Source organism: Thermobia domestica, chromosome 8 (assembly GCF_964235325.1).
Source record: "Thermobia domestica chromosome 8, izTheDome1.hap1.1, whole genome shotgun sequence".
In the NCBI taxonomy this organism is placed as follows: Eukaryota; Metazoa; Arthropoda; class Insecta; order Zygentoma; family Lepismatidae; genus Thermobia; species Thermobia domestica.
In genome coordinates this window covers 83,664,634-83,678,788 of record NC_137461.1, presented here as the reverse complement: position 1 = coordinate 83,678,788, position 14,155 = coordinate 83,664,634, and the positions used below count along the sequence as shown (strand labels likewise).

Sequence of the window (14,155 nt, the reverse complement as noted above, 5' to 3'; positions counted from 1 at the left end):
AACTATCTCTATCTGCACAACTGCCTAAAGTACCATTTTGCTGATGTTCATAGCCACATTCAACTAGTCTTTATATCACCGAATCACTTCCCAGAGTTTGTGCACATCTTTCTGATCCATTCCAATTGTCACGATTCGATTGTCGATTCCAAGTTGGCACCCCTGTCACTCATATACGACGTGAAATTCGACAACATGCAAGAGGACGTTTTGACTTCTTTTGATGCCACGAATCAACTCCCGGAGTTTGTGCACATCTTTCAAGTTCATCCTGTATGTTGTTCGTTGTTATTAACAGTCACTATTTTCGTCAAAGAAATTATTATTTATTTATGCATTGTAACTAAATACACTGTTTATTAGGATATCGTTGTTAGAATACTTTTCCTAACAGTGACATACGTACTCTTTTCACACATACTATTTTAAAAATAAAATTAACAGTACTATGATCTATATATCCAGTGGCGTATTTAGGGGGGGCTTCCGGGCTGAAGCCCCCCCCCCCCCCCGAAATCTTACTTACTATAGTAAAGTATATGAAATATCTTGCAGAATTTTCACATTTTGAGGCAAAGCCCCCCCCCCGAAAGTTAGCAAAGCCCTCCCCGAAACAAAATCGTAAATACGCCACTGTATATATCCATAACAAAAAAATGGATGCAAATCAGTTTTATTAAGAAGTCAAAAACAAAATATTCATGGTGGAAATTAAAAGTATCTGCGTAACAAAACATAAACGAGTACAGTTGAAATTCAACAACAAATTCTTTTGAGAATTACAAAACATAAAATTTTTAGAATGACGAAATTTAAAATTTTCTTATTATTGCTTTATATAAGCATTTGGCAAACTAATTGAATTTCATAAAATATTTATACAAATGGAATTTCATTACTATAATAAATTTATTTGTTCAGTACGTATTGTCTGTTTCAATTTTTGTAAATCAGAATCAGGAATAGACTATAAAAAAGAAAACTTATTAAATTGTATTCTAGTGCTACTTTAATTAGTGAAATGTATTTCTATTCGCTATACTGAACAAAATGTTATGGATATTATTTCAGTCAATTTACGATTCAATTTCTCTTTAGTTGTTTTGAAAAAACGTATAACTGAATAATCGTTCATATCAATTATTAAGAAGTTTCAATTTCGCCACTGCCATACTAACTTGATTCGCTTCACTTTCAGGTCATAAAAACTATTTTTTTTTTTATTACTGGAAAAGTAACCTTCTTTTATTTTGCAAGCAGCATAGGGAAACTAAATCACACCAACGCATACAAAACATGTGGGTTTTTTGTTGCACTCTATCTTAAATGTGAGAACTTTTATTATAACATCTGGACACAAGCAATAACAGATTATAATTCAACAAGTTAGCAGAAAAGAGAGAGAGAGAGAAGTGAGAAGAGAGGGAGTTACACTATCTGGAGAAAGCCAGGACTCGTTACTGATCCGTATGCTCGATTCAAAGCCCAGACAGATCGTAAATCCGTCAACTATTTGCTGTGGCTGGGATGCGTTGAATGGAATTACGCTCAACTCATTCAAAATCTTGCGTCAACATTGAAGAATCGATCGGCGGAACCAACGTCATAGGTAAATGGACTTGCGTTTCCAGTTTCCCCGAGACCAGCGCTGTGGCCAGGGGACTTACCGAACAGATTAAAGGGAGGGAATCCCGGATAGATTTCTTCCGCATTTTAGAGCCAAGTGAGCGAAATAAATATAGAAGAAAGGAACTTTCTTTTAACATATTGCCTGACCTTATTTTCCCTTGAGAGAAAAAGTAAAATTTTATAAACCTTCTATATACGACATAACGTCAGTTAGCATATGCTGTTTAAATTGTTGTCAACTTTCTGCAAATAAAAACTAGACAGTATAAATTTACCTGAGATGTTCATAAATTACATTAGAATGTCATTTATCATGACGAATGAAGGTTTAATCTCAGGTGTTTACTTAGTAATACATTGGACGTAATTTCAGTCTGACATTTTGATGATAATGTTTCAAAATAATGTCAAACTTTTTATATGGGTATTCGTAGTACGTATTAACAACATTAGAAAAAAACTTCAGAAATCAGAAAGATGTCACTATGACCACATCACAAAAGACTAAGATTCGATTTGTTTTTGATAATTTGAAATAAAGAATGATATTGCTTTGTAAAGCTGAATTTTTACTTAAAACGTTTTGCAACTGAACGATGAAATTCCCACATTTTGAAATTGCAATGACTCATTTTACAAGTTTTGTTATTCTATGGACCACCCCACACTGACATTATGTAGTAGTATGAGAACCGTCAGTGTAAGGCGGTTTTTAAAACAATACCTCAATTGAACAAAATCTCTTTCTTCTTATTGGTAGAAAGTATTTTTTTAAGTTAAAAGTTGTAAACTTTTAAGTGCTAATTATGTATTTTTTCTCTCCATCAAAACGTGGCTACAAATTGCGAGATAAGCAATTCTTACAAATCTAGCATGGTGCTTTTCTTTAACATAGTGGTATTGATGAAGACCATGCAGACTCTTGGGTGTAAATGAGCACCCAAATAATATAAGCTATGTGCCACATAAATTTGAAAGAATGTACTACTGCTTCAGAAATGTCACAAGTAAAATTATCACATAAATTTTGGAATATGATGATTACATTATGCAAATCACAAAACTATTAACATTTGTTAAAAGCAAAATACATTTTTTTCTAATTTGGTAGTAAGATATGAAGTTTACATAGTACACAAGATTATCCCATCTCCTCTGCCAAAACCAATATACACTTTAAATTAATGAATTACGAATTGAAAAGGACTTAACAACAATGCTTTATTCATTAGGTTATTTACACTAATACCTCTTTTTATCTTTCTTCAAAATAGTTGATTTCTTTGGGGTTTAACGTCTCTTTTGTCACCGAAATTATATGAGAAGTATATCTACAGTTTAACGTGAGATCTAAACACATGAACTCCCACAGAGAATCGAACCCGGGTCTCCTACACCAAAGGCATGTATAGCCACAAGGAAGTTCATTTTGTTTAAGAACACAGCAACATATTTTAATTATTAATCTACAATATGTTGCTATCATTCCTAATAAAGAGATTTTAAAAACACTTCCGAATATAACAATTTCCCTAACTGTGCGTGATAGAATATTTTCATAATGAAATATATAAAAGAATACATTAAAACATATAGCGCATAGTTTTGTAGCAGTAGCTCACATGGCCTTACGCGAGTTAACACATTTTAAACCCTTGGCCGTTGTGCAGATATTTTGTTTTGCAATTACCTAAGATAAATTTACATGGTTTTAGTTGATATTGTTCTTTTTTTTAAAAAAAATTACAAGTTTACAGAAGATTGTTGCGGATACATACGAAAATCTTTGACAAAACTTATCTTAAATATATGACACCATGTTTCCACCAACACTAGTGTCCTATTGGACCACCAACATAGTGAATAATCGATCGCCATTAATTTCCATTGTAGGAGACAGTATGGAAACTGGATATTAATATTTATTTTTCCCATTTGTCGTATAAACTATCCAGTCATCCATTATAGCCAGAATAGTTTGTACACAACGAACTATATCGGATTGGCACTAAGACTTCACTGGAATGTCAGTGAGTGGTACAGTATGGACTCCTTTCCGCTCCAGTTTCTGAGAAAAGCGAAGAAGTGTTCGAGCATCCCTCGCAATACCCACATTTATGGTAGCCTGGGTGTTCTTGGCAAGCTGACTAACATTGCTAAGCATTTCATATGTTACTTTCACTGGAATTATCCTTCGAGTGGTTTTATGAGTGAATGTTTCCTCATTGACCTTTATTGGTTGCAACATTCAGTACGATATGAACACCCTTTTTTCAACTCTCAAATCATTACTTCCATACAGTTTCATATATAAGTGTAACTAGAAAATTTTGCTAAGAGGGGAGTGGTCCCATACTTCTGAGAATTGAAAAAAACCTTACCTGACCTTCAACGGTGTAGTTACGCCTATGGTTTCATAGTTCTGTTATATGGCTAGAAAACGGCCATGATATATTATTTCCAATAATCAGTCAGTTTCAGCAACACACTATACTGCTACACGTTTTTCACTCCAGATCCTGGTAGATAAAGTATCACACGAATAAGTAACATGCAGCACTTCACTCCTGCTCACGCTTGTCCTTATATCTTTACATATATCCGGAACAACATTCTGTATATACTATGAAAATAAAGCTAATTAAAATGTATTTTATGGCACCAAAATGTGTTTATGGTGTTTTATAAACTAACCAACCAATTGGACTACTCACATGGAAGTTTTAATTCTTTCAGTATTTGTAGTTTAACATGTACGTAGCCACTATTTTAATTATAATAATTTGAAAAATATTAGTGTTCTTTTTTTCTAAGGCTACTACAGGTTTCTAGTGGTTTTTCACATATAATTCGTAGTCAATACGTATAGTAACTCTTTTTAGAGTTTTTTTCTGGTTTTCAAAATTAACATTTATTATGTTGTATATACATAAGAATATAAGTATTCACAATAAGCTCTAAAATACAACAAAATACATTGCGGCATTACTATAGATGCATATTGAAACTCATGATATCTCTAAAGATAACGACTTGAAAAAAACTTTTGTATTATAAGTCCAATATTGGCACATGAGATAAATTAAATGAATAATTGATGAAGTAGGAACATTCTTCATAATAACCAAAAATCTGGAGAATTTTTTAAATATAACCCCGAAATTAACATGAAATCTTTATGTAATTAGCTGTACTTAGTATCTTTTTAATTACAAAGCTTAGAAACTGTAAAATAGCATTGTTTTATTTATAGTAAATGACAAATAAGTGGGATTTCGTTGAGAATATTTTGTGTCAATAGAGAGTCACAGTTTCTTAAGAAAACTGAGTATCGCTGTCCGTTTATCATAGACTCCTGGAGTCACGCAGAAAATGAAATAGTCTGCGTGTATAGGCCACAGATTTTCTCGGGTTTCAGCTGTGTTGATTGTACTATACATTATGAACATAGGTGTAGCTAGAGGAGGGCCAGTCAATCCCTAAAACACGGTTTTCCTCTCTTGAAATATTTAATTGAATGACCATAATGTTTTAAGTTTATCGGAGTTTACCCTAGGTGATTTAGTGTTACATTTGTATTTCGTGTATTTGATACTGACTACTTCATCTCTATTCGTCTTTTTCTGTTTCCTGAATACGACTTTGGAACATAGATGTCACTGTAAATTCCCTGCTACAATGTAATAATAGATGTGGACTCTCAAACTGCGCCTTCCAGAGATGAAATCTATAATAGACGATGAAACGACTGATATAAAGTTGTCAATTATAATGCAAGGGCAATGGAGTAATAGGGTTCAGAATTAATATTGCTTTCGAAAAGAGACGAAATTGACTTTCCATGACAAGAAACGAGACGAGACAGACCTCTTTCAATAGATACGGTTACACTCTTTGAGACGAGATATAATTTTGTGAAACACTTTCCCGACGAGACAACCTTCACTCTCGTCCCATGAGCAACAGTGTTCAGAATTTACCTTAAAACGAGAATAAGCGCTATTCTAATAAGATTTTCTGAAATATACTTTCAATTATCAGAAGTAAGGGATCGTGCATTTCCCCATAGCAAAATGTTCTAAGGCCCGTTACACAGTCAAGCGGAGCTCCGCGCTCCGTTTTCCGCCCTCCGCGCTACGCGTGTGTGCTTACACAGTCATCCGCTCCGCGTCACGTGATTACATACACAATTCTCCTCAGTCAGTGTTGCGAGACAACACGAGTAAGATCGAAACGACAATAGTGGCTTCTTATTATCTCTGTAAGGAAAGAAAACGAAGAACACAGAAAAATAGGCGGTTCCAAAGTCACCCTTTAGTTACTCAAATAAGTTTGAAGGGAGCTTTTGTGACTCTTTATGTAGTTTGCGAGAAGATTAGAAAAAGTTCTTCAATTATTTTCGCATGTCAGTCCGGTCGTTCGAGGAATTAATTGGAAAAATTGCGAATATCACAATTTTTGTATTCTACGCAAGCGGGATCCCATAAACATAGTCTTAATTCCACTTCTGTAATAAGTCTTTCTGGATCAATCTTCATTTTGGTTTTGCTACTATGCACCTTGCTCTTTACATTTTAAAGGAAAGTTGCTGCTTCGCGCGCGGAGTTCCGCTTGACTATGTAAGCACCCATTTGCTCAATGGCCCTATCCGCCTCGCGGAGGACGGAGCGCGGATAGAGCCACGCGGAGGCTGCTCCGCGCGCGAAGGCTTCCACGTGACTATGTATGCACCCATAAGAAACAATGGAACAATCTTGCCACGCGGGACTCCGCGCGCGGAGCTCCGCGTGACTGTGTAAGGGACCTAAGGTCTGTGACAAACATCTTGGCATTTCAGCTAAACGAATAGAACGCAAGCTATGGCGTGACGTTGCCAAATGGTAAAGGGGTGTGGCTATGGGTAAGCAGACAAACTACAGCGCGATCAGGTGACAGGGGATAGACATGGATGTCTGCAAAATAAACATGGCAATACCGCTGGCCTCTCTTTTGGTAGCAGCATTTAAAGAGAACTTGGAGCGCCGCCTTCAAATGCCAAGATGTTTGTCACGCCGTTTAGTTACGCCAATGATTATGGAAGTGAGACAGTACTTTGAGAAATAAAATTAAGAACTGTAATTAGTAATATCATGGAGTAGTAAAATGTTTCTGAGTTATGTTGATGGCACTTTTCACTTTTCAGTTACTATTTTATTGTTCATCTGATTTTATTTTTTATTTACTTTTACAGGCGTTTGGTTGAGAGGTTGGAGAACATGAAAAAGAATTCAATGGGGAACGGAACCAATCAGTGCATTTTATGTGGCGATCATTTCGGAATATTAAGCTCATCAAGTTTCATCTGTAATGACTGCAAGAAGGTAAGAGTGATTTTTAGATACCACGTCCATCAATAAAACTTTAGGGATGTGTTTGTCTATTTGTCAATTAAATAAGCTTCACATACAAATGTGAACATTTTTTACACAAATAACATCTATCGTAGAAAAACAAGAAAGGGGGATATGAAAGTACGTCCTCATTTTCTCTCAATGTATTCCAATCCGCCAAGACATTATTATTATTATTATTATTATTATTAGTAGTAGTAGTAGTAGTAGTAGTAGTAGTAGTAGTAGTAGTAGTAGTAGTAGTAGTAGTAGTAGTAGTAACGACTGTCCGCTAAGCTCTCCCCCATTTTATTTGGAATTTAATGAGTAATTTAAAGGCAATTACGGATATCAAAAATATAGAAAATTAGCGAGGTAGTAGCTAAAAAGTGCTATTTAATAAACTAATATAGAAAGTGAGACAGATAGTAGTTATAAAATGTTACTAAATAAAGTAGTATAAAAAGTGAGCCAAGTAGTATCTATAAAATGTTATTAAATAAACTAATATAGAAAGTGAGCCAAGTAGTATCTATAAAATGTTATTAAATAAACTAATAAAGAAAGTGAGCCAGGTAATATCTAAAAAGTTATTAAATAAACTAATATAGTAAGTGAGTCAAATAGTATCTATTAAGGCTATTAAATAAACTAATATAGAAAGTGAGCCGGTAGTATCTATAAAAGTCTATTAAATAAACTAAAATACAAAGTGAGCCAAGTAGTATTTATTAAAGGCTATTAAATAAACTAATATAGAAAGTGAGCCAGGTAGTATCTAAAAATGTTATTAAATAAACTAATAAAAAAAGTGAGTCAAATAGTATTTATTAAAGGCTATTAAATAAACTAATATAGAAAGTGAGCCAAGTAGTATCTACAAAGTGTTATTAAATAAACTAATAAAGAAAGTGAGCAAGGTAATATCTAAAAATGATATTAAATAAAGAAATATAGAAAGTGAGCCAGGTAGTATCTAAAATTGTTATTAAATAAAGTGATATAGAAAGCGAGCCAGGTAGTCTTTAAAATGTTATTAAATGAACTAATATAGAAAGTGAGCCAAATAGAAAGGAACAAGTCTGCCGTCTCTGATGTCTTAATTATTAGATTTTATTGAATCTTTATTTGGTCATTTTGGTGTGATTCATGTATTGAGGGTTTGCATAGGCTTCATCCTGTGAATCAACTTTGATAATTATATTATAAAACTCTTTCATGAAAGCACTACAACTAGCTTCAATACTCCTTCTTTATGTTTGCAGAAATGCTGTCTTCTTGCTGTATTTGTTAGCTGTAAAGACAATTAAAGTGTTTTCCATGGTACGCAATAATTAATATTTAAATATTAAGAAATTAGATTCATTAAAATTTTATTTTCAAATCCTAACTATATATATTTACCATATAAGATTCATGTAGCATAAAGATATGGAAAGTAATGATAAATTAATTCCAGAAATTTCATGAATATCATTAGACTCTCCTGATCCAACTTTACAAGCACCCATATTATTGTACTCCTAGCACCTTTTAACTTGTGCAACATCTACCATGTCATTGTATTCAGTTTCCATTATTGCTAAGTTAGTACATACCACTAATACCACACTTACAAAAAAATGGCATAATTACGCATTGCAGTAGTGTTTCTATTCATCGCGGATTCCAAACTTTTGTTAACAAAAATAGCTGGAGGTGCTCGAATGAAGAGAGGTTAGCAAAAAGCAGATTCAATTCACAAACGCGGGACATCAACCTTAGATTCACCAGCAATAGCAAAGACTAAAATTCATTTATTAAAGACTGGATTTAATAAAAAATCAAAACACCCTGTAAACATATACAGGGTGGGCAGAAAGTCTCTAACAGCAAAACAAGTAAGGAAAGAAAAAATAAGAGATCTGCCAATGACAATTTTTTTCTATTTGTCTAGAACTGATATTACTGTGTCTCTTAGTGTGACTGGAACTGGTAAGTATGTTTTCGTGCTTGTTTTGTTTAAGAGTTGTGTAACTATGTTTAATAGTACAGGTGTTGAGATGAATCACGAGTTAACAAAGGAATAACTTGCTCTCGTACTACAAGTTTGATGGAAACACAACTAAAACATAAATGTCCTGACAGTAGACTTCAGGATAAAATTCCCAGGTGTGGAACCACCATCCCGTCAAACTATGACAAACCTGAACCAACGACTTGAACTTACAGGTTGTGTATGATCTTCCGCAAAGCGGACGACCACAAAGTGCACGAAATTAGGAAAACACTGAACTTGTTGCTCAGAGTTGTGTATCTAGCTCGAAGAAATTTACTAGCAGGCCCTGAATGCGAACGTGCCCTGAGAATGACACATTCCTATTTAAGGAATACGTTAAAGAACTTGATAATAAAGCCTTACGAGCCGAAGCTTCTGCACGTATTGTACGAATTTGATATGGACCACCGTGTTGAATTCTGTGAGTGGCTGAACGAAGCTGACAAAGACTTCTGGAAATAATTTTTGTAGATAGATGAGCCCTCATTCAAGATAAAGGTTGAGTAAACAGACAAAATTGTGTTAATTGTAGTTATATCAATCCACACGAAATTGTAGCAGAAGAGTTAAACGTCCTTGGTGTCACTGTTTGGGGTGGTATTTGGAGCAATGGTGTCATAGGACCATTCTTTTTTAAAAGAACTGTTATTAGTGAGGCATACTTTAAAATTTGCAAGAAGTTGTCATTTCAAAACTTGGAAATAACTCTCGGTACGAAAACATTCGGTTCACATAGCAACACGATAGAACACCTTCTCACTTTGGTATTGTTGTGAGGGATTTCTTGTATCAACATTTCGATAAATGGATTGGTCGTCGTGGTACGACAGAGTGGCCACTCCATTCATGCAACTTCTCCTTGTGGGGTATTGTCAAAGACGAGGTGTTTTTCGAGTAACTGCAGGGTTTGAATCAATTGAAATAGCTAATCGAACAATCATTCGAGAGATTTTATGCCAATCCTTGCTTGTGAATCAGCGCTGAAGATATGTATCTTGCACATTGAATATGGTGGGAGAGAGTTTAAACAGTATTTATAAGTACAATCAAGATTGTCAAATCACCTAGGTTCTTTTATTTTATTTCTTCACATATTGAAGAAAGTGACTTTTCACCCTCCTGTATAAAAACGTCTCCGTTTTTCTGGAGAGTTTGCTCTTCTTCATTTTTTTTATTGGATCCTACAACTTCCACCACTGTTTAGAATTTAAATGAATAACAAGAAAACAATATTTTAAACAGTCAGTTGTGAGCGAAATAATATTTATAATTTGCTATTAAATAAACTAATAATTACTTCCAGATTTCTTATAGACTAGAAATTTGGATGCGCGGCTTATAACTCATAATTAAAAGGGATACTCAAAAGTCTAAACTACTGGAAAGATCTTGAAATAAAATCGTTAAAGGAACCATTCATCAATCGTCTTTTACCACCATACATAATTTTCAGCAAATTTTACTTTATAAATACCATATTACAAAACAATTGCAAATACTAGATGCGATAATGTTAGCAGAAATCATACCTAAGTACAGTTAACAACAAAAGTTCTTTTCGTTTGATGAACTTAGTTTCGTAAATAACTTCAGAATGGAAGGACAATTTGAGTGCAGTTTTCAATAAATAAAAAAAAAATGTAACTTTCTGTACATTCCAACCATATTACCATTGTACTTTCCAGGCATATCACCGTTATTCCCCAAATAAATTTTAACAAACGGAAAGATCTTTTGCCGCTGACTGTACATAGTACATACAATTAGTTACTTAATAATGCATGTCTTTAATATTCAATAAATTAAAAATAAATTATCTATTCCAACACAATAACAAAATTATCAACTGCATCAGACCGACAAACGAACGAATAATTTTTAATGCCATAAAAATTAGTTTTTCTCAGTTTTCTCGTAAACGATGCGTAAGAATATACCCTTAGGCAGAAACGTTCACAAGGGGGGATCCTGGGCTCTGGAGCACCCTCAAAATCCAGACATTTCTGTAAATTTAATCTAATTTTAGGTTGCGATTCTCCATCTCATTTATCCTCATATTGAATTTGAACTTCCCTACCTCCGAAATAAATTCCTGCTTACATCCCTGCCCTCATGCATACCAATTTCCTCAGTTATATGTGATCTATTATTTGATATATGTTTTATCTCTGGACAATATTATAGTTGAACACAAATCAAAGTTTAAGAATTAAACATAAGTCTGAGCCATATCTAATCAAGCGTTACTTGATGTTGTCATCTTTGCTGGTGCCATAAATGAAAAGTTTGATAATGATATATTTCAGAATCAGATTCATTTTTTTTAATCATACAACACAGTTTATTGAAGTTTACAGATAAATTCGTTTTTCTCAATTTTCTCAGAAAGTGCGTACGAGGTTTTACACTTACCCACATATCTTTGATTAAATCAATGCTATTTGTCGATTACTGCTACGGATGTGATCAAAATATATTATCAATATTTTTTATTAAAAGCAAAGTAATAAGCATACATGGAATTTGATTTAATCTCCTTCAAAGTATTGTCCTTGGCTAGCAATGCACTTATCTCAACTTTGAATCCATGACTGGAAGCATTTCTGGAAGGCTTCTTTTGGAAGGGTGTTCAGCTGCTCTGTCGTAGCCATCTCAATGTCAAGAATGGTGTCAAAACGTTTTCCTTTCAGCACGGTTTCAATTTTTGGGAAGAGCTAGAAGTTGTATGGTAATATATCTGGAGAGCACAGCGAATATGGACAGACAGGAATAGTTTTTCGGCCAAAAACCAACGGATCAAAAGCAAGGTGTGGCACGGTCCATTTTCGTGGTGAAAAAAGCCATTTCCCTATTTAATCGGCGGTTAAAATGCTTCTCACGGAACCATACGAAATGTGTAGTTCTTCGGAAAGCTCTCGAATAGTCATTTGGCTGTTTGAACAAATTATTTCAAACAGTCACTTTTTGCATGTCTTTATCTATTTTTGAAGTCGAAGGACATCTCGATCGTTACTTGTTTTCAACAGACTCCTTGTCGCTTTTGAATCCCTCATTTTAAACCTTTCGTAAGCTTCTTCGGCACTTTTCTGTAGCTTAGAATAAAACTTAAATGTTGGTCCGCGACATTCTTAAAACGACCTCACTCTTCTTCCTCTGGAAGCCAACTGACATGTCCCAACTTGTTCAAACTCCACACTGACTGTGCCAAAGGTTTAGACTACCAGGCTTACTAGTTGAAATAGATACAACATCGACAAATGACAATGTGGAACTACATTCACCGTAGTTTTTGATCATATCTTTTATGTTTCACGTTGATACATCTTTTGTTTGTTTGTTTGTTAAACGCTATAAACTTTGTAGAATTTATTTAAAAAAAAATTAAGTGCTTTCAGTGACAGAGACCTGTAAGTCTGGACCTAGAAATTTAAACCTCAGTGAAGTTAAGAAAGAAAGAAAGAAGGAAGGAAGGAAGGAAAAAAGAAAGTGGAACCACTTCTTGTTGTTAAATAGCAACAAAACAAAAGTAATGGGAGCGTAGTGAATACTCTTCAGCCCTCCTTCATGTTTATATGACTCATTAGTGGGATTCTGTTATTTGCATCATTCTCACAAATTAACAGTTCCCTTTTTAATGGATTAGCAAAAGAAGGTATAATTAGTTACAGTTGCCGCTAATTAATTGTGTAATCTTTTTTCTCTCATATGCTTCTGTCTACAAAAGGCAGATCTTTCAATGTGTTCTTCCCGACAACAATATGATGAAAATAATATTACTTTGTTTTGGTTTCGTGCACTCTTTCTGTATACACATAAATACTGGTTGAAATGCCCATTCTTCACACAGACTTAATAGGTTCATGAAAAGTATTTGAACCCTTCTCCCTTTAGGATGCGCATGATGATTTAACGGCATCGATGATACAATACCACCGAAACCAACGATGATACAGTATCACAAATATGAATAAACCAACCAAACTTTGAAGGTTTCTACAACAGAAATAACCAAGTGAGACGGATGGGACAACTCACATTCAATTTACAGTAATGTCGTATAAATAGGAAAATGGTATGATATATTTCAAATCAATAGGCAAAGTTACAAGAGATTGAAACTTTGACTTGTTTCCAAAAGGCTTTATTTTGAAAAACTGCTGGGATAAGTATCATGTTCAATTGCATGGATGGTTTCTCAAGAGATGTAAAAAGCTTAGCATTGGACAGTAATTTCATATCTCAAATCATTACGGATATTTGGTAAACACTGGTAAAGGTTGTATATCCAATGTTTACGTGCCTAGACATTCATATTTAAAGTGACATCCAAATCACTATTCGGAGTAGGGGGCGCGGTGGCTCAGTGGTAGAGCGTTCACCTTCGGTGTTGGAGTCCCTGGTTCGATTTCAGCTCGCACCGAGTGAACTTTGTGGTGGACAAACACCGTGCTCGTGTTTTTTTCTCGGGGTTCTCCCGTTTCCTCCCACTTTCTTCATTCCACCATATCATCACTCATTTCTCATTATCACCGTCTCCTTTAGCCTAACCGGCATAATGTGGGACGTTAAACTTAAAGATTTCATTTAATTTTCATTTCACTATTCGGAGTTGTATTCGGGGCAAGTACCTCATCGGGAATCGAGCCGAAGATACGTGCTCAGAGAGCAGGCGTGTTAGTACGAGGCCATTAAGGGTCACATTTCGGCCTAAATTTGATGCAAAATCCGAACCACAAGTATTCTCACAGAGAATAAAACCTGTGACTTCCACGCCAAAGGCAATGACATTAACCGTTAAATCAAAAACTAATTCATTTTGATTATTATTTTCCGTATTAAAGGTCTCGTTTGGCTATGTTAGAAATTTTATTAGTAACTAGTAAATCATGATACTGAGAAAATCACGATTAATATAAATCAAAATTTTTGAGTCTTCGTCCGCTAACTCCTTATATTTTGTACTACGTTTTTGATGCTTGAAGAAAGTATTGAGCAGCAGATAATCACTTTGCAGAATTTAGGTTCCCGTTTCCTCCTTCAAATATGGCATATTTGTTGCAAGATAAGTTGGATGATATTGCTGGATGTTAAACTTTCTACTTTTTCGTTTAAGATATCC

The 14,155-nt window shown here is 34.4% G+C and overlaps 1 protein-coding gene across 2 annotated transcripts in view; it reads left to right on the top strand.

Moving 5' to 3' along the window:
- The window catches only part of Rph (Rabphilin), a 689,315-nt gene that overhangs the window by 473,723 nt on the left and 201,437 nt on the right, over positions 1–14,155 (top strand). For both annotated transcript variants that reach the window (XM_081768658.1, XM_081768656.1), the window contains exon 4: positions 6,860–6,989. In XM_081768658.1, coding sequence (XP_081624784.1) covers positions 6,860–6,989 — 130 coding nt within the window. The remainder of the gene's footprint in view (positions 1–6,859; positions 6,990–14,155) is intronic.